This window comes from Danio rerio, chromosome 20, assembly GCF_049306965.1.
Source record: "Danio rerio strain Tuebingen ecotype United States chromosome 20, GRCz12tu, whole genome shotgun sequence".
In the NCBI taxonomy this organism is placed as follows: domain Eukaryota; kingdom Metazoa; phylum Chordata; class Actinopteri; order Cypriniformes; family Danionidae; genus Danio; species Danio rerio.
This window is the reverse complement of record NC_133195.1, coordinates 22298538-22318517: the sequence shown is the minus strand read 5'-3', so window position 1 is coordinate 22318517 and position 19980 is coordinate 22298538. Positions and strand designations below refer to the sequence as shown.

Sequence of the window (19980 nt, the reverse complement as noted above, 5' to 3'; positions counted from 1 at the left end):
CATGTGGCACAGATTGGATATGGTCCATGTGCATGTAAGCAGGAACAAAACACATGGATTCAGATTTACTCAAATCAGATTCAGGCCTTGTTCATATGTGAAAATTTATCTGAAATGAATCGGATCTGTGTTTTCGTGTCTGTAGTGTAAGCAGGTAGATCAGATTTTTACCTGTCAATGTAAAAATCATAGCGAAATTAAGCTAATGATGTCAAGTCAGACGCTTTCATTTCAGAACAGACCTCAGCAGAGTTCCAAAGCTCAAATCTCATACACAAGGACTAAAACAGCTTTTATATTGTCATATAGCGCAGATATTAAGCATGTAATGAGAGCGAGAGTGCGCAATGTCTGCCATGTAACTAATATAAACTAAAATAAATCTAGTGCATTACTAAATCACGTGCATAAATTACACCATTGACATTACATCAAGATGCCTAATGGTTTAAAAAAGCCTATATATCAAAAGAAGAAGAACAAATGAGAACCTTTCTGTCCTAAACTATAGTAAAACAGCTTGTCAAAAGCTGCGAACTGATTACATACAGGAATAGAGTAAAGAGCACTCTTTAATTATCAGCTGTTAGTCACCAAGCGCTCTTTTTTTTTTTTTTTTTCTTCCTGGACATTGCGCATTGCCGTGTACTGTGTAAATGCAGACGACTGGATATGAGTCACTTTTAAAAGATGATGTGAGCAGGTCATCAAAAAAATCAGATACAGTCACAATATCGGAATTGACCATAAAGAACTGCAGTGTAAATGCCGCCTTAGTTTAATTTTTTTTAATTCATAAACATTATTAGTATTTCTCCTAGAAAAGGGCAAATCTTTTCATTTGTTCAGACTCAGATAATTTCATCAAATATTGATTTCTTTTCTCTTCTGAACCTAAAACATTGATTTTGTATTAACCATAAATGAATATAAACATGTATGAATAATTGACATATTTTTAATATTTTGAACAATTATCATCAGTTAAATCATTGAATCATTTATATTTTGAATTCGGAAGAATTCTAATGAAAAAAAAAGAAAAAAAAAACTCTTATACACACAAAATCAATATGTGCTACTAAATTATTCACAGTAAGACGATCCAAGATGTAGGTGACATGAAGTAATAAAAATTTTTGTGTTGTGACTGTACTTGATCTGCGATATAAAGATCATTACTTGGATGCAGAAATAAAACAGCGTGCACATAAAATGATCCACATAATGAGCATTATGTCTATTATGTTCAGTGAAATCTTGCAAAAAAAGTGCCTCAAATTATAATAGGTAAACTATTCTGTTCTGACTTAGGCTACTATATACAAAAATGTTAACTTATGCACTGGTCCTATTTAAATACACACTCTCAAATCTTTTTCACATGTAAGTCAGATGACAAGCTTAACCACTCAACAGCTAAACCACTCATAGCCAAAAATGCAGTGGTACTAGTAACTGCCATTATTTTTTTCAGTGTTTCGGTTTCGTTAATCGCCCTTGGTTTCCTCTTTTTTTATTTTTCGGTTTCGACCAAGAATTTTCAATTCATTGTATCTCTAATCATTATGTGCCACAAAAGAGCTTGCATTTCAGACTTTTGTTAACCCACTCAGGGCCATTTGCTTATACTGTTATTAAAGGTAATAATGTTGTAAATACTGTTCAGTTTCTTCAGTTTCACAAACTTATAATTTCAGTTCATTAGACTTCAATAGCCGCATTTCCACTATTTGGCCAGTGCGAGCCAGGGCTTTTATCGGGCCGGGCCGGGCCAATCGCCCGGGAGGGTGAGTAATGAGGCCGAAATCACTTCAGCAGAATCAGGCAGATAAAACACACCATGGAATCATCACGAAACGATTAAAATGAAGACAACCGAAACAAACAAATGACATGTTACTGTACAGCAGTACATTATATGTCTATACGCACATACCTGTGTATTTCCATTCATTACATTTGTTTACTCACCGACCGACTGTTGGCATTGTGCATCGAGTGCTCTCGTCACTAATGGAGGGACCCAGCACAGTGAGCGCACCATCCATAATATAAAGCCACAGAAATTCTCTGTTATAACTCTGTATGAAATGTATAACACTTGTTTGAGGACACAGAACACATTTTGTGTTTGGACTTTTCCCCAATGCGTTTAAAGCGGCGCTGCGCAGGACTGGGTGACAGAAAAAAGTAGGCTAGATTCTGCTTTCACTCACACAAAAATGCTCTGTTTGCAGGATTTGATTAATATCATTGTATCCAAATACTTTATAAATAATATTTCAAACCTTCTCCGGTGTTTATTGTTTTTAGAAAATATCTAAAATCTTTTTTTTCAGATAGGTCTTTGTAAAATGAAAGTTATATGTGGCTTTAAAACGGTTTGATTTATGTATTGTATATAGGCTTCCTAAATTGTTGTAGCTAGCTTTTGTTTATTTTATATTGGTTTATTTATTTAATGCGATTTTATTACATCCGATATTTGTAATTCTTTAAATTATACTTCAATAGAGCTTAGGCTATTTTATCAAGATATGACACTATATTGTTTAAAGTCTACGAAAGTGGGCACGTAATTTGTTAAGTTTTATGTCTTTCTGTTGTATTAATGTTGTGTATTATATCTAAAATAAAATTCAAAAAGCTGCTCGCAGCATCAACAGAGCTGTAAAGGGAGTGCTCTTTTTCTCGGTCTCACACACACATACAGACATTTAAACGTGCACAAATACACCTTTTAAACTTAACAAAAACTCTCGAAAACCTTTACTGTCTGCTGTGTCTTTAATATGGTAATAAGGACGCAGCAAAGAATGTCACTATAAATTAAAACTACTTTATTATTTTATGCAACACCTTTACATTTATGAGGGAAACATAAAGGTGATCATACGCAAAAAGACCACATAAAGCTAGATGTTTTCTTTCCCTTATTTATTTATTTATTTATTTATTTATTTGTTTGGCGCATGTACTTATGTGCGATCGGAAAACTGTGCCTGCCTTTTCTTTCACTCCGCCCCGAAGCCCCAGCTGGCCCTCTTTGGCCCATGGTATTCGGCGGGCCGAAAAAGGCTGGCCGCTGGCCCCAAGAAAGCTCCGCTTTGGCCTGATTAGGTCCCAGAGGTGACAGTGGAAACGCGACTGGCCTTGGCTTGCCCTGGCTCGCTCGCTTTAGGCGCTATAGTGGAAACGTGGCTATTGTGTTGCCAGGTACCATGGTTATTAGATTTGTTTATCCTGCATATGTTATTTTTCACTCTCAAAGTGTCAGTAACCAAGGTGACTTCAAGAGTTCACACTTTGTTGTTTACACTGATGATTGATTATAAAGCTTGTCATAAGATCCTCGAGCCCGGGATTCCCTCCTGTTTGCAAGGCGAGAGGGGAGTTTGAGCTCAGGTGGATTTTGAGAACTCCCCTGCTGTAGTAGCTAATGAACAGCTAGTGATTGATCTTAAGAGATAACTACTCACTAGGTGCATGTCTATGGTGCTGATTTGGATTAATCAATTAGCTTAAAGTTGCATGTTTTTGGATGGTGGGAGAAACCTGGAAACGTGGGGGAAACCCACGTGAGCACGGGGAGAACGTGTAAACTCGGCACAGAAACATCGGCTGGTTTTGTAAGGACTGGAATCAGTGACGTTTTTGTGTTGAGGCAAAAGTGCTAACCACTGGGCCACCGTGCCACCCATCTAGGAAAGGAGGAGTAGAGGTGGAAGGGGGAATTTTTCGAAGATGCATAGTGGCTTAGGTATTGTCTAATTGGTGAATCAAAAATTGAATAATGCAGGGCTGGCTGCAAGCAGTCACAAGCAATACTCTCGAAATTAGTTTATAAATAAAACACTAAATTTACTCGAAAAAAGAATAATTATCATTTAGTGAGAAATGTGAACAGAAACCATTTTAATATTGTCCCAAATGTTGTATTATATTGTGTGAACACATGGTATTTTGCTTACCCATCAGACTATTATCCAGTCTATTCTGATCAGTGGGCGTTTGGGCCCGAATGTGCAGAACCCGGGCTGCTTTGGCCTGAGGCTCAAACACCTCAAATCTGAGGAGCTTCACTGGCTGCACCCAGACCTGACTGTAGGCGAGGTGGAGCAGCGCTATGAGAGCCATCACGCCGAGGCAGAGTGGAGGTGAGGGACCACAACGCCACTGTTGTCCATTCAACAATTTTGTTGCTAGATTTAGCAACATCTTTGACTACATTAGCAATATTTATTTCAAGTAATAACTAACAATAAAGCAACTGAAATCTATTTAGAATATATATTTGGCAACTTTTGTATATTATAATAACTTTTTGTGTCAAAATGATGAATAAAGGATATTTTCTTGAAAATGCAACCCAATAGCAAACTACTGAACAGTGCATCAGGCAAAGTGAGATGAAAAGAGGTGACTAACAATGCGCTTCTCATTTGGAAAGTTGCTGATATATTACATAAAGTAAATTTAACTGCTACTTTATGAGTCAAAGTGGCATTAGTTTGCATTTATAACTTATCAGGCGTAGGACTGTAGGATAGCAGTATTACAAGACAAATATTAATATGATACAGTGTCCATTTTTTAAGAAGTTTTTGTAGAAAACAAGCTGGTCAAATATTAACTACATTGGTACCTACCTGTATACACTACGCTGTAATTGGTCAGAATGTTAATTGGTAATAGTTAACAGCAAAAAAAAAAAAAAGCACAAAATCTTAATTCGTAATCTTTCAAACATTTAGTTTTTTGTTAATTTAATATAGTATATTCAAAATTAATTAAATATGTAAAAATGTACACTATTACTATTATCTTACTTAACTTTTATATACTTTATATATTTTCTTAAAGTAAAGGCAGCAAAATGAGGCTTTACTAAGATGGCTGCTTGATTTATATTTTCTGTACTATTACAGTTTTGCTTCATAGTTGCGTAATGACACAATCACACAATTGCACAACGACATCATTTCAAAATTCACACTTAGCACATGATTTATACATAGTTTGTTTGGCGGGCTGACACGGGAGAGAGCCCCGAGCTCAAAGGATTCTCAGGCTTGGGCTCCCCCCTTTCGCAGGGCAAGGGGAAATTGAGCTCAGGTAGATCTCAAACTCCCCCACTGTTGTAGCCAAGGTGAACTTTCTCTGTGTAAGACATTAGAAAAAAGATTAAGGCTTATTTTATCTATAATATAGATCATATTTGGATGGTGGGAGGAAACCGAGGTACCCTGGGAAAACCCACGCGGACACGGGGAGAACATGCAAACTCCGCACAGAAATACCAGATGGCCCAGCGAGAACCCGACGTCATTGGTATTCTTGCTGACTGTGAGGCAACAGTGCTAGTCACTGGGCCACCGTGCCGCCCATTCTAAAGAAAGGTAAACTAAAGGGAGGAGGGGGGGTTCTTCCTGACGAAGACAGATGTAGAACGAAAATCAGGATATATATGTTGGCTGTTTCTCAATTCCAAGAACACAGAGAACGGACTTGTGTCCCTCTGGAGACCGGTCTTGCCAGGTATCCTCGGAAGAACGAACTCAGGAGACTGCAAGGGCAGAGCACGCGTGCTTTGAGAAATGAGATGCTGCGTTCTTCCTGATGGTCACATGACCTTCGCGTGTTTTAAATGGCAAATTATTTAAACAATGCAGCATTCATACAACAATTTACAGTTTTTCACCTTTTCAAAATATATACTCTGCATAAAAACATTATAAATATACTCAGCACAATATAAGTAAAACGGATTTTAATACGAATTTTAGCAAACAAACACACTTAATGTGATTATTCCTTTATTAAGATGTTCATAGTAATTCAAGTAAACTCCTAAGATAAATAAGTTATATCTCTGAACTTTAATAATAAGTCTAAATAAAATGCTGTGCTTCCCACCTCCAGTCGCAATGACTTCTGGGCCTTCCAGAGTGAGTTCAGTGCTCAAGTCTGCATTGGTGCGTCCTCGATATCAAGATCACATCCGGGAAGTTTCACGCGTCCTCCGTACTTGCGGTTTTGAGTATTATAACTGAACTTAGGCAGCTGATGATAATGTTGCATGAGAACACGAGGACGCAAGACTGCTGAAGAATGCATATTGACTTGGGATCCTTTCATTAAAGGATTATGATTAGCTAATGTGGGCCAGCTGGGTCAATCATGAGCATGTGCACCTCTCGAAATTTGTTTAATAATAAACTTCATTTAGCAACTTCTGCTACAAATGCTTAAAGCACCTTAACCTGAAAAAAGTTTTAAACACTGATTGACTGATTTATTTGACATCAAAAATATTCAGAATTTTATATGTACATTTCTTACAGGTATGACCTCAGAATCCGCTACATTCCCATTGATTATATGAAGAGGTTAAGAGAAGACAGAACGTTCCTGTTGTATTTCTATCAACAGGTCAGCAAATATCTGCAGATTTGCTTTCTGTCTGTGATTGTATCTAGAAAATTTAAATGAAAACTTCATCTTATTGCAGGTGCGCAGTGACTACATGCAGCATCATGCTAGCAAAGTTAGTGACGGCATGGCTCTACAGTTGGGCTGTTTGGAAATCAGGTGAAGAACAGTAGACTCTGTTTGCTTTTATTGTTGCTGATTTTATTATTATAAAGTAAGTAATTTCAGAGCTCTGTCATTTGTTCTGTCTTTCAGGAGATTTTATAAAGACATGAATGCCAAAGGTCTAGAGAAAAAGTCCAATTTTGACCTGCTCGAGTAAGTTTATATTCAATTCAAGTTTATTTTCATAGCTATTTTTACCATAAATATTTTTCCGAACATTTTTTTTTATGTGTGCAAAAGTAATTCTCAAGAATGATTGGTGGTATATTGTTTTTTTTTTTTTTTTTTTTTAGAAAAGACGTTGGTCTTGACCTGTTCTTTCCCAAAGGACTCATTGACAGTATGAAGGTTAGTTTTGTTTTTTGCTTTCCTGTGATGTCAGTTGAAAACTGAAGTTGTAAACTGTGTTAAGTGTTAAAATGCTATGCCAAGTGCTTTCTGAATTCTAGAAACCCATGAAATATATTCTATTGTATGCCAAATTATATTTGTTGCTTTTATTTTTTGTTCTAAATTCTTTTTTAATGAATAAATTCAATTATCTCAACCAAAAATGTTTAATGTTTAGGTTTATGAACCGTGAAGTATAGTCCACCTTGAATTACATTCTATTACTATTTAAAAATAAGTTTGAGTGTATTTTCTGTATAATTCCTTCAAGTTAAATGTTCTGAGTTGTCAAAAAGATACTTGAGGTTCAGCAATATGTACTGTATGTATGGTGAAAAAAATGACTCTCATGGAGATCGTAAGCTCTGAAGAGTGTGTTCATGACCTTATAGGAATTATGCTGTCAAATACAGCGTAAGCATCATGTGCTTCAGAATGTGTGTAGAAGAAACTGTACAGACACATAGGACATGCAGACTTTGCAGACTGTTAGTACTAGTGCATATCATTATTTTAATCAGGTGTACAGAGCTACTGTACAGTCAGGGCCGGAGTGGGACTCCTTTTCAGCCATGGAGTTTCAAGCCTCAGACCGGCCCACCTCAGTTCACGACTGACTATATTAAAATAAGGTCATTTCCAAATCAGTTTCTAATGACACTATCACGTCTTTTTTTTTGAGAAAACAGCTGCTTTAGAACTTCAAATGTTCAACAACCGTAACAGTCTTATATGTCTTAACAATAAAAATGAAAAAAAAAAAAACTACTCAGACTAGAATCGAACCCGGGTCTGCCATGTCGTAAATTAACGTGCTATCCACTGAACCACAACTGCTGTTCATGATGTTATGACTCATCGATGTTTTATCATCATTAACCTGCAGGCTCACTGAGCTGCGAGGAAAAAAGATTAAAAAAGTAGAGCTGCAGTAAAATAATGAATAAGAAGACTGTGGTCAAGTAAATAAATAAATACATTTAAAAAGTGTGACTGCTGAGAGCAACAGATTCTGGAGCTAGGGACACCATCCCTCGCGGCCAAAAAACGGACCGGCCCACCGGGAATTCTCCCGGTCTTCCCGATTAGCCAATCCGGGCCTGTGTACAGTGCTTGGATTTATTCAACTTTGTCAAATTCCATTTTAACAGCTAGATTGCATAATTCCTTCTGCATTTTCCACATCGCCTGTTAATCAATCAGATGGGATTAGTCAGCCACTGCCACAAAATAAACCCTGCTCAAACAGAAAAATAAGAAAGTTTCACGGTGACAATAGAATTACATCTAAAGTGTAACATTTTGCTTTCAACAGCAAAGGCAGCTCAGAAAACTCATACAACAGACATTTCAGCAGTATGCCATACTAAAAGAGGATGACTGTATGGTTAAGTTCTTTGAGACCTATGGAGAGTTCTCCAACTTCGATGAGGAAATATTCCCTTGCGAGCTAGTGGTAAGTTTCCTAACTTTGATATAAAAAATTATGGGAATATGTAATAAACCTTTCATTATGAAAGGTCAATTTGCTTTTAATTTTCTCACCCTCGTAGTTCGTAATACAAGCCAATAATTGCTTGCATTATTAGTCCATAAAGATGTACAGGGAAAACAAAATCAATATGTGTAGATGCTGATGATACATTGGGGTCTTATGAGGTGAATTAAACAATTATTGCCTGTATTAAAGATAATGCTCAGATCCTTGCACAGGCAGAGTGTTAATGTTGTTTTGCCCATGGACCAAGAGTGTTAAAGGGAAAGGTTATCCAAAATGTAAAATGATTGACCCCCGATCATATGGTGTCAAACCTTTATTAGATTGTCTTGTTGAACACAAAAGAAGATATTTTGAAGATGTTTTCTGGTTGATGGCACTCATTGACTTCCATAGTAAGTAAAAAAAATCTGGAAGTCAAGGGGTGTCATCAACCAGCATTCTTCAAAATAACTTTGAACAAGTGATGATGAGAATGATGATGTTTCATTTTTGGAGGAACTGTCCCTTTAATTGTTTTTTTTTTTCACTCTCAAAAGTGTATATAGCCATTTACTTGCATTTTATAAATCACAAAGGAAGGATCATGGGTTAAATATCCCTTTAATCCACACAGCAAGGTTGGAGTTTAGCAGTGGATTTAGTCATTGGTCCTAAAGGCATTCGTCAGAGAACCAAAGCAGACTCCACGGTGAGCTACTTAATATTCTTTATTACAGTCAATCGACATCCAAATGTTACTTCAAGTTAATACTGTTTTATATTCCCCAGGCTCTCTGCCTTGCTGAATACAAACAAATCCGAAGTATCAAGTACAATGCACAGAATGATGGCAGAACATTGTTATTTATTGAAATCGACGGTGCAAAACAGGCAAGTGCTTTCTCACTTGGACATTTTGATAAACTTTATCCATTAGTTTTCAAGACAAGGCTTAACGCTAGTCCTATGCTAAATTAAGTATGAGCTGTTCTAACTAAAAAAAACTTGTAGTGGCATAAACAAAAAATGCATCAGTGTGCCATAATAAAGTTTCAGATACGCACCAGTAATATGTGTACATTTTCAAGTTCAGTGAAGGCCTAGTCCTGGCTTAACCTAAGCCCTGATTGTGGAACCATCCCTATGCAGTATGCTCAATGGCATTCATATACTAAACTAGCCGTGACCTTTTCTCCATTCCTAGCCTCTGTCTGTCAGCGTGGCATCTCTGACCATTGCGGAGAACATGGCGGATCTGATTGATGGCTACTGTCGACTGTTTAATCACACAGACTCATCAGTGATAGCTGGACCAAATAAAAATAAATCTCAAGGTAAACCCAATTAATGTATGTCTGCGAATGCCAATAGCTGTCTCATACAGTGTCAATTAAAAGAGTCTGAACTTGTGTGAGCTTGTTTCTGAAGCGTTGAACTTAATTCATTGCCTAAAGTTTCTCAGATAGAAAAATCTGAGATAAACTGCTGGAAGTTTTACAGTTGATCTGATAATTTATGAGTTTATGGCAGCTTTGTTCATGTGCATTGATTGTTGTGCCTTTTGAATCATGCCTTTTGTTATGGTGCCTGTGGTTTTGGCTGTATTTCTCTGTTGGAAGCTGAGATTTATCATTGCTCGTCTTAGGTGTGCAGTTGCGCAACTCTCTTCCTGAAATTCCCTCCGGGTGAGTACATCAGCATTCCTCTATCTGTGTTTCTTCGCCTCACGATAACAACACAAAATAAATATTAATGACTGTAACTCTGCAGTGATCTATAATATAGGATGTGAATCTTAAACATTGTAGCTGATATCTGAAGTGTTAGTTTAGCACAGAATAACAATTCTGTCAAACTTTTTCATTCTCAGAAATGTATTTTAGTTTTTTCAATTTAAAGTCTCATTATATTAACAAAAAACACTGATTTTCCAAATGTCCAAAATAAACAAATAAATAAGTTCTTCTGCACTGTAAACCCAAATAAGTTGGGACTACTCAAACGATCAGAGGAAAGTGATTCCTCAGTTCGTTTGAGTAATGGGAAATCGACAACTTAATTAAGTTCACCAAATGTGGTCTCTGTACTTAAACATTTAAATTAATATTTAAATTAAATTTGGAAGTTTAGTCTTTTAGCCATTTTAAGTTAACCCCAACCTGGAAGACCAGGACATACTGTACACACATACACTAGGGACAGCTTACCCAATTCACCTATAGCGCATGTCTTTGGACTCGTGGGGGAAATCAAAGCAACTGGAGGAAACCCACACCAACAGAGGAAGAACATGCAAACTCCACAGAAACGCCAACTGACCCAGCTGGGACTTGAACCAGCTACCTTCTTGCTGTGAGGCGACATCAATACCCACTGAGCCACCGTGTCGCCCCTGTTTGTATATCAATTAAGAGAAATGTATAAGCATTAATATATCTACTTACTAATTTAACTTTTCACTTTCGTCATATGGGGTAGGTAGTGCCTCTGTCCTGCTGCACTTCAGCAAAATTCAGCATCACAAGCAAAATGAAGACCTTGTGTCTTATAACATATATTGACCAATCAGCGCGGTTGTCAGAATTTCATGCGCAACCAATCATTTTAAACAGAGACATGGTGAATTGTTTAAAGAAATTAAAATGTTAAGTTTAAAGAACTTAAAATATTAATTAAAAGTTTTTTGCTGACTAATAAGTAGGGCCAGACAGAATTTGTGGACATTTTATGCTATTTCTGCACAAATTGTGCAGAATATTGTTTTGCAAAAAAATTGTGGATTTTTGCGGAATGATTTTGAAGTATCACAACTAAAACCTTAATATTGGAAATAAAAAGTAATACATTTTTAACTTGTATTTAATGTTTACAATGTAAATTTTATTTGTGGGCCTACTGATAGTTAAGTTCTGGGCCTACTAATAGGTAAGTTAAACACACCTGTTTAAGTTTTGATGACAAAACTTGGTATTTTAAGGAATGTCAACTTCAGTAATGACAACAGCTGGGTTAACAGTGTGAAGAGACATGATCACTTTATGTGATGAATAGATTCTTGGATAATTGATTCTAAACCTTTATGAGTTTTTTATTTTTGTTGAACACAACAGAAGATATTTTGAAGAATGTTGGGAACTGATGTATCCATATTGTAATTTCCACAGTATCTTTTATCCTACTAGTTTTAAACATTCTTCAAAATACCTTATTACATAGAAGTAGAAACCAATTGAGGGTGAGTGAATTGAAAGTAAATTTAAACTTTAGGGTAAACTATAATTTAATTAAGTTTTTGCAGCTCATTGAACCTCAATGCTTGATTAATACTCAAGAGCCAATTAAGTAATTTGTCACATGGCATGTTTAAGCTTCTGCAAGGTCATGGCGTTAAGAAATGATACTACATTTCTCTGTAAATTATTATTATTTGTATTTAATTCTATTTATTTCTCTTATGCTTTCTGGATGATATTGTATTATGTTATGTCTGACTATTTGTGTATTTTGAAATTGCCTTTGTAGCCTTTTTTTGTCTCTTATTATTCTGTTTATGTTATTGTTTAAAATAAAAAAGAAAGAAATGATACTTTAGTTTATAAGATGACCTATCGAATGTTTGCTCTTTCCTGTTGACAGGAAGAAGACAGACAGCTTCAGATATAGCAGTGAGTATCAGACCTTATTAGAACTTAGCTTGATATTTACTGAATTGTTATAGTTACTCACAATATGTATAACATCAACTCTTTCTATTAGACTCTGATATATACTGTGAAATCCCAGATGAAAAACCGCCCCCACCTGGTATGTACAGGAATTGTTCCTATACTTTACATATTCACATTGAAGTGCACTGTTTTTTTTTTTTTTTACTGATGTCTAAATCCTCTCATGGTTTTTCATATGTTTCACAATAGCAAAGGTTGGACTGTCCAGGAAAGATATTAGCCTGAAACGGATGCTGGGTGAAGGGTTCTTCGGGGAGGTTCATGAAGGAGTTTACCAAAAAAAGGCAAGGCATCCAGACACTTTATTCATGTTATGATGCAACTGACAACTAATGTTTTTGTTGGTAGAGTCTAGATTTTTCCTCTTGCATTGAACTTAATGTTGTTAGCAAATCCAATCATTATTGACTTAACTCAGCTATTCTGATTACAAATGTTTTTTTATAGATTTATACACTTTAATAGATTTATTCTTTTACAATGTTCCTGGTTAGAATGGAGAAAAGGTCAATGTTGCGGTGAAGACTTGTAAAGAGTGTGCGCCTGACATCAGAGAGAAGTTTGTGGGTGAAGCAGGTACCTGTATGAAAACTCAAAATAATTGATAAGACTTATTAATACCTGGCTTTTTGGAATATTTTATTTTGCTTGGTCAATGTGTGATAAATGTGTGTGTCCTTCAGTCCTGTGGAGGAAATAACAGGCTAGTGACTTTTTGCACCACATTCTTATTTACTTTATATCATCACACCTGTCTAGTTATCATGAAGAACCTGGACCATCCACACATAGTGCGGCTGATAGGAGTCATTGAGGAAGACCCTGTATGGATCGTGATGGAGCTCTGTCAACAAGGGGAGGTACTTAAAACAATAACTCTTATTTTGGATCTTATCACTCTGTTAGGGAACTCTGCCTTCCACTTTTCACTGTCTTTTTATTATTGGATCTGGTGCTTCATTATTTCTTTTTCATATATGCACAGACACACACAGACATACAGACTTTTAAAAACACATGCACAATCACATGATTGTAGTTGTAAATAATATGTATTTATAGCTAATATTTACTGTTTTATCAAATGTCAAAACACAGCTTTTGGAAAATTGCAAGACCCATAATCTTGTCACTATGAGTGATTATTTTGGGATGTATGGTAATTTATTTGATGAAATAGAGGGGTTTACGTAACTTTAAAATGAAATCAATAAAATTCCCATTCAATCTATAGTCTAATTCCATTTGCTGGGAAGACTGTGATTGATGAAGCAGGCTCAATTAAGTGAATGCCGTAGATATGGCTCGGTTAACATTTATGGTCCCTGTAAAACCCTCATAAACTGTTTACAAACTCACAGGAGTTTGAATATTGCATGAATCAACAAAATAGAGTCTTGTCAAAATGACCAGCCTGAGCTCTCAGCATGGCTGTGATTTAAACCATTAGAGCAGCTAAAAATGCAATTCAGGACACAAGAAAGCCTGTATTCCTATATGTCACTGTGAGTAATATTAGACCTTAACAAAGCAGACATTTTATTTTGCTTTACTAATCATCATCTAAAAATATTTATTTTGTGCTTGCAGCTGGGGAAGTACTTGACGAAAAATCAGCAGAGTTTAACCAGCGTGACTCTGGTTCTCTTTAGCCTACAGCTCTGCAAAGCATTGGTTTACCTACAGGGAATGAACATGGTTCATCGGTGCGACACTCAATTCAGTATTCTTGAATGTTTTCTGTTCTTCATGTTGTATACACTACTGTCAAAAAGTTTGTGGTCAGTATGATTTTTATTTTAAGTTTTTTGGCAGAACTTTGTTTATCAAGGCTTTATTTATCAGTAATATTGACAAAATTATTAAACTTTAAAAGTGTCAACTTTGCTATATTTAAAATGTAATTCATTGTTATAGCTAAGCATAAAAAAGCTTAATACATTTTTCTTTTAGGGTGCTTTCACACCTACACTATTGTTTCGGAATGTGTCTCGGAACGTTTGGCATATGTGAACAGGGCAATCGCGCTCTGTTCCGCACCAAATTAATCGCTCCGAGATCGCTTGAATGAGGTGGTCTCGGCTAGATTGAAACGAACCCTGGGGCGGTTTGATTGCAGTGAGAAAGCGATCCGATCCGAGCGCGGTTATATCACAGTGTTTTATGGATATGTAATAGGCTTACGGCTATATGAAGAGAGAATTATGAGTATGGCGGAAGTTTCGTGAGTCTCCGGATGCAAACAAACGAGTGATGATCTCTCGGTAATCTCGCGTCTTCTCCCGGTCCTCAAATAGGCATCATCGCGCACCCTTCTCACCCCTCCCCACCGCATCTCTCCTCAGACACATCGCGCGCGCACCCTGTCAATCACCACCAAACCACCACCTCTCCTGACAGCTTAGCGGGACGCTGCAAAATAAACCCTGACACTCTGACCAATGTAAGGAGAGTTTACTCGCACGTGACTTGTTTTAGGTCTTTTGGTCCGATTAGAAACTTTGCAGTGTGAAAGCGAACCACTCCAAGAGCAAAGAGCAACAATGTAACAATTGTAATCTCTGTTTCGGAACAACTGAATCGAATCACTGGTGTGGAAGCACCCTGAAAGTAAATTTAAAAGAACAGTATATATTAAAAATACCTATCATAGAATATCATACATATCTTGAGTGTAGTTTCTGTACAATTTAATACATATTTGCTAAAGTATGAAAAGTATTAAAGTACTAAATTTAGTACTAAAGTACTAAATCGTACTGACCACTCCTTTTTTTCTTTTTACTGTTTTTGCAATGCACAACTATTATTTTGGGAAATCACTCTGTGATCACACAAGAAAATAAACAAAATTCTTTACAATTTAAACTTAGTTCAAAGGAACAATATTATATAAGATCTAAAAAATATAGGAATTTAGTACTTTTGTAGGGGTCCTCTCTTTTTATTAGTGTGGTTCTCTTGGTTTGTTTGGTAAATATTTGTCTCCAGGAGAATATGAAGGATGATTCTAGCTGAAACAGTGGACCTTGGTGATTCATAATATGCAGGTCAACAGTTACCAAAACTTTGAGAGTAAAAAAAAGCATATACAGACAAAACTAAACAAATACTTATGGTTCCTGCTGATACATCATGGTCTGATAAAGCAAAACTGTTGTTCTTTCCAAGAAACTGAACCTCATTTACCCTTAATACAGCCTCAGGCCAACAGTCCTACTGTAGGTGATGTTCAATTTGTGAACTAATCATAGTTTTAAACTGGACTCACAAGTTTACTGTCTGATATACATTCACTGGCCACTTTATTTATTACTTTAATGCACATTTCTAATTAGCCAATGACATGGCAAGAACTCAATGCATTTAGGCATGTAGACATGATCAAGAAGATCAGCTGCAGTTCAAACCGAGCATCATAATGAGGAAGAAAGGTGATTTAAGTGACTTTGAACATGGCATGGTTGTTAGTGCCATTCGAGCTGTTCTGAGTATTTTCGAAACTGCTGATCTACTGAGATTTTTACACACAGTCACCTCTAGCGTTTACAGAGAATGGTCCACAAAAAAGAACATATCCAGCGAGCGGCAGTTCTGTGGGCACAAATGCCTTGCTGATGCCAGACAACAGAGGAAAATGGGCAAACTGCGTTGCGCTGATAGAAAGACAACAGTAACTCAAATAACCATTAGTTACAACTGAGCTATGCAAAAGAGCATCTCTGAATGCACACCATGTCAAACCTTGAGGTGAATGGGCTACTGCAGCAGAAGACCCACCGGGTGCCACTCCTGTGAGCTACGAACAGGAAAGTTGTGAGCCAACAATTCACACAGTTTCACCAAAATTGGACAATTAGAAGATTAGAAAAACGTTGCCTGGTCTGATGAGTCTTGATTTCTGCTGTAACATTCAGATGGTAGGCTCAGAATTTGGCATCAACAACATGAAAGCATGGATCCATCATGCCTTGTATCAACTGTTCAGGCTGGTGGTGGTTGTGTAATGGTGTAGGAGATATTTTCTTGGCACACTTTAGGCCCATTAGTACCAATTGAGCATCGTGTTAAGACAGCCTACCTGAGTATTGTTGCCGACCATTTTCATCCCTTTATGACCACAGTGTACCCATGATGGCTACTTCCAGCAGGATTATGTGCCATGTCATAAAGTGTGAATCATCTCAGACTGGTTTCTTGAACATGACAATGAGTTCACTGTACTTAAATGGCCTCCACAGTCACCAGAACTCAATTAAATAAAGCACCTTTGGTATGAGGTGGAATGGGAGATTCACATCATGAATGTGCAGCCGACAAATCTGCAGCAACTGCATAATGCTATCATGTCAATATGGAGCAAAATATTTCCGTTACCTTGATGAATATCTGCCACGAATGATTAAGGCAGTTCTGAAGGCAATGGGGGTCCAACCCGGTATTAGTAAGGTGAACCTAATTAAGTGGCCGGTGAGTGTATAATACTATATATGAATGATTAAGGTCTATAGTTTAAGCTAAAAATCATCAATATTTTTACGTCTTAGATGGCCTGTGGGCCGCTGAATTACAAACAAATTAATATATTTTTGCATGATCCATGTTAGATGTTTTCATATTTGTTTTGTGTGATTCTTTTAACAGAGACATCGCTGTGCGAAATGTGCTTGTTGCCACACCGGAGTGTGTGAAGCTGGGTGACTTCGGTCTTTCCAGATACATAGAGGATGAAGAATATTACAAAGGTAATCTCAGCTGTTTTTACACTCTCATAATACTTGTGAAAACATATCATTTCATGATTGATCATTTAACCCCCTGATCTCATGCTATTTTTACAATAGCCTAATCTCCACTAACACCACGTTATATAAATCTTCTAAAGTATTCTTTGTTGTGTTTATTTTTTGTTTAGCAAGCATTGAATTTTCTTATTACCTTGCATTATGTCTGCAGCATCTGTTACTCGTTTACCAATCAAATGGATGGCTCCTGAATCCATTAACTTCAGACGCTTCACTGCGGCAAGTGATGTGTGGATGTTTGGTGAGTGAATAGAAGAAAATCCTCAAATTTTAACACATGGTCATTATACCAATAGAATTATAACCATTTTAGAATGACATTCACTCTTTTGGCTGACAAACACAAGCATTTTTAGTATAAATATTCATACTTTAAGTCTGAAAGGTGTTTAGAAGCCATTATTTCTAAAATTGCCTCCATGGCTTTTTATTAGTCATCATAAATTTCTCAGTGGGCACATAATTCATTTTTATGAATCCAATTTCCTGTTTTGGCATGCTTTACCTACAAACATTATTCAGCGCTCCAGGGCCATTATTAAACTTAATTTATACAAATTATCATACAATAACTGACTTTCATTTCCTTCACAACTTTTCAGTGCTTGCAAGTTCATTTTAAACCAATGCCTTGGTAAAACTGTTCAAGAAACATTCTGATATAGACAAAACTGTAACATTTTTTTCAGTCTTTCATTTATATTCACCTTCTATTAACTGATATCTTCCTTAAAGCAGATCTTGGCAAATCAACAGGTTATTTTTCTATTAGTTAAGCCCTTCATATAACACATGACTAGACGAACAGAGAGCAGTCTGTTTCTGGAGCTCATCTGTCATGTTTTGTGAATCATGAGCTTTCTCACTCTTTCTGACGGATGGATTCACGGAAGAGTGCGGATTCTCCCTCATCAGTACTGAAGTGAGAAGAAAGAGCACAAAAGATAATCCCAGCACAGACAACACAACTTTTGGCTTTCCTTTTTTCTCAGTAGATTTTTCGATTGTTTTGAAATTAATATCCAAACGATCTATTGCATATTTAGCAAAAATATTCATTTATAACATATAAAAAATAACTAAAACTGACAACAAAATTTCCAACCCTGCTTCAACACACTTAAGCTGTGGTCACGCTGCACTATTCTTCCCATAGACTTCCATTCAAAAGCACGCGAATGCAGCAGACCAGAAACGCAAGTTCACGCGTCAAGTTTCGCAGATCGCTGTGTTGGAAAGTTTAAGCTTGGTGAACTCTAACCTGCAAAATCACATCACTTGACTGCGTGAGACCAATCGAAGAACAAAACATGACCTCTCTGTACAGAAATTTTAAATACGGAGCAATCGCTTGCTTTTTTAAAGGTCTAATCAGCTTGTTTAATCCCACCCTATTTCGCAGCGCCCTATGACAGAATTTCGCAAGCTTAAACTCTAGTGTGACCGCAGATTAACCTGGAGGTTAAAACAAGCCTGAAGGACTCAATTAGTTTGATCAGGTGTGTTAATTAGGGTTAAAGCTAAACTGTGCTGAGCTGCGATCCTCCAGGAACTGAATTTATCTACTGTGATGTAGGGTAATGCATGTTCAATACACAGAGCATTTTTTAAGTTTGTTTACACACTGTGGTTCGAAAAGTCTCACATCATAAATCTGGTTTTATTCTGAGAGAATGTTAATGTTTACTTTTCCTGAACTTTTTGTTAACTTTACAGAATCGTGTCATTTTTCCTATACATGTGCCTCATTTATACAAAGTATAGATATAAGGTGTATATAAATGATATTTGTGCTGAAATTATTCTACATTTGATCGAAGATACTGTAATTTCTATTTACAAATGTGTCTACCCAAACATATACTGTATGTCTTAGCTAAAACAAAGCTAATTTTGGGCTCTCAGTGAAAATCTAATGGATGTCTAAGATTAGCCCAAAGCTTGACTAGTCATCAAATGCACAGATTAGACAGACATCACATGTGTAATCATTATTTATTAAATTTTTAATGACTACTTTATTTTGGGCTATTCTTAAACAGATTTTCACTGACAGCCCAAATTTAGTCTTATTTCAGCCAAGTCTTCTATGTTTGGATGTCTGTTAGAGATCTGTTAACCTTCTTTCACAACAATAACAAACAAAAAGTGTGTCCAGATGATATGGATACTATAGGATCAAATCTGTACACATGCATATTTAAACTTTATACACCAAATAATACATTTGCAAACGTTTGTCATTCCCCATCATGCTCATTTGATCCTCTTTTGTTTTGCTGTCATCCAGCTGTGTGTGTTTGGGAGATTATGAATCGAGGTAAACAGCCGTTTCACTGGCTGGACAACCGTGATGTGATAAACCAACTGGAACAGGGCAACAGGCTGCCCAAACCTGAGCAGTGCCCTCCTGCCCTGTATTCGCTCATGACCCGCTGCTGGAGCTACGACCCGCGCGAGAGACCCACCTTCACTGAACTAGCCTGCAATATCAGGTTTCTGACCCATAGTAGATGACTTAATTCAAACAAGGTTTACATGCACACTTTTAACCTGATTATACTTCCAAAGCTGACAAGGGACTTGGTTTTCCACTTGTTTTTCTTCGGGGTAATTGGCTTAATCATACATTGATCGCTGATTTTTAGCATTACACTAGTTTTACCCAGCATATAAACACATTAACCCACTGTCTGTTTATTAGTTTAGCTCTGTTCTTATTGATGTTTGTCAATCAGAGAGACAAAACATTTTTTTGAAGAAACAAGAAGACATGATCTGTTCCAATCTATATACAGAAATATTTTTTACATTTTTCTTACTCTTTTCACTCATATAAACTCATTTACTCTTATAAATTTACTAATATAATCTAATTTAAAGAATTCTACAGCCAAAAACTACATTAAAAACAAAAACAAATTAAAAACGAACAAAATAATAAAAGGAAACTAAGAAAAAAATACAACTAAAAATA

General features: G+C 36.4%; 1 protein-coding gene across 2 annotated transcripts in view; it reads left to right on the top strand.

Moving 5' to 3' along the window:
• The window catches only part of ptk2bb (protein tyrosine kinase 2 beta, b), a gene marked incomplete at its 5' end in the record, with an annotated part of 36858 nt that overhangs the window by 5768 nt on the left and 11110 nt on the right, over window positions 1–19980 (top strand). For both annotated transcript variants that reach the window (NM_001423553.1, NM_212570.1), the window contains 19 exon segments: window positions 3982–4160; window positions 6348–6435; window positions 6515–6594; window positions 6691–6753; window positions 6894–6948; window positions 8306–8446; window positions 9105–9179; window positions 9260–9361; window positions 9675–9804; window positions 10116–10155; window positions 12107–12135; window positions 12227–12274; window positions 12388–12482; window positions 12693–12774; window positions 12958–13058; window positions 13789–13904; window positions 16843–16943; window positions 17155–17244; window positions 19294–19498. In NM_001423553.1, coding sequence (NP_001410482.1) covers window positions 3982–4160; window positions 6348–6435; window positions 6515–6594; window positions 6691–6753; window positions 6894–6948; window positions 8306–8446; window positions 9105–9179; window positions 9260–9361; window positions 9675–9804; window positions 10116–10155; window positions 12107–12135; window positions 12227–12274; window positions 12388–12482; window positions 12693–12774; window positions 12958–13058; window positions 13789–13904; window positions 16843–16943; window positions 17155–17244; window positions 19294–19498 — 1820 coding nt within the window.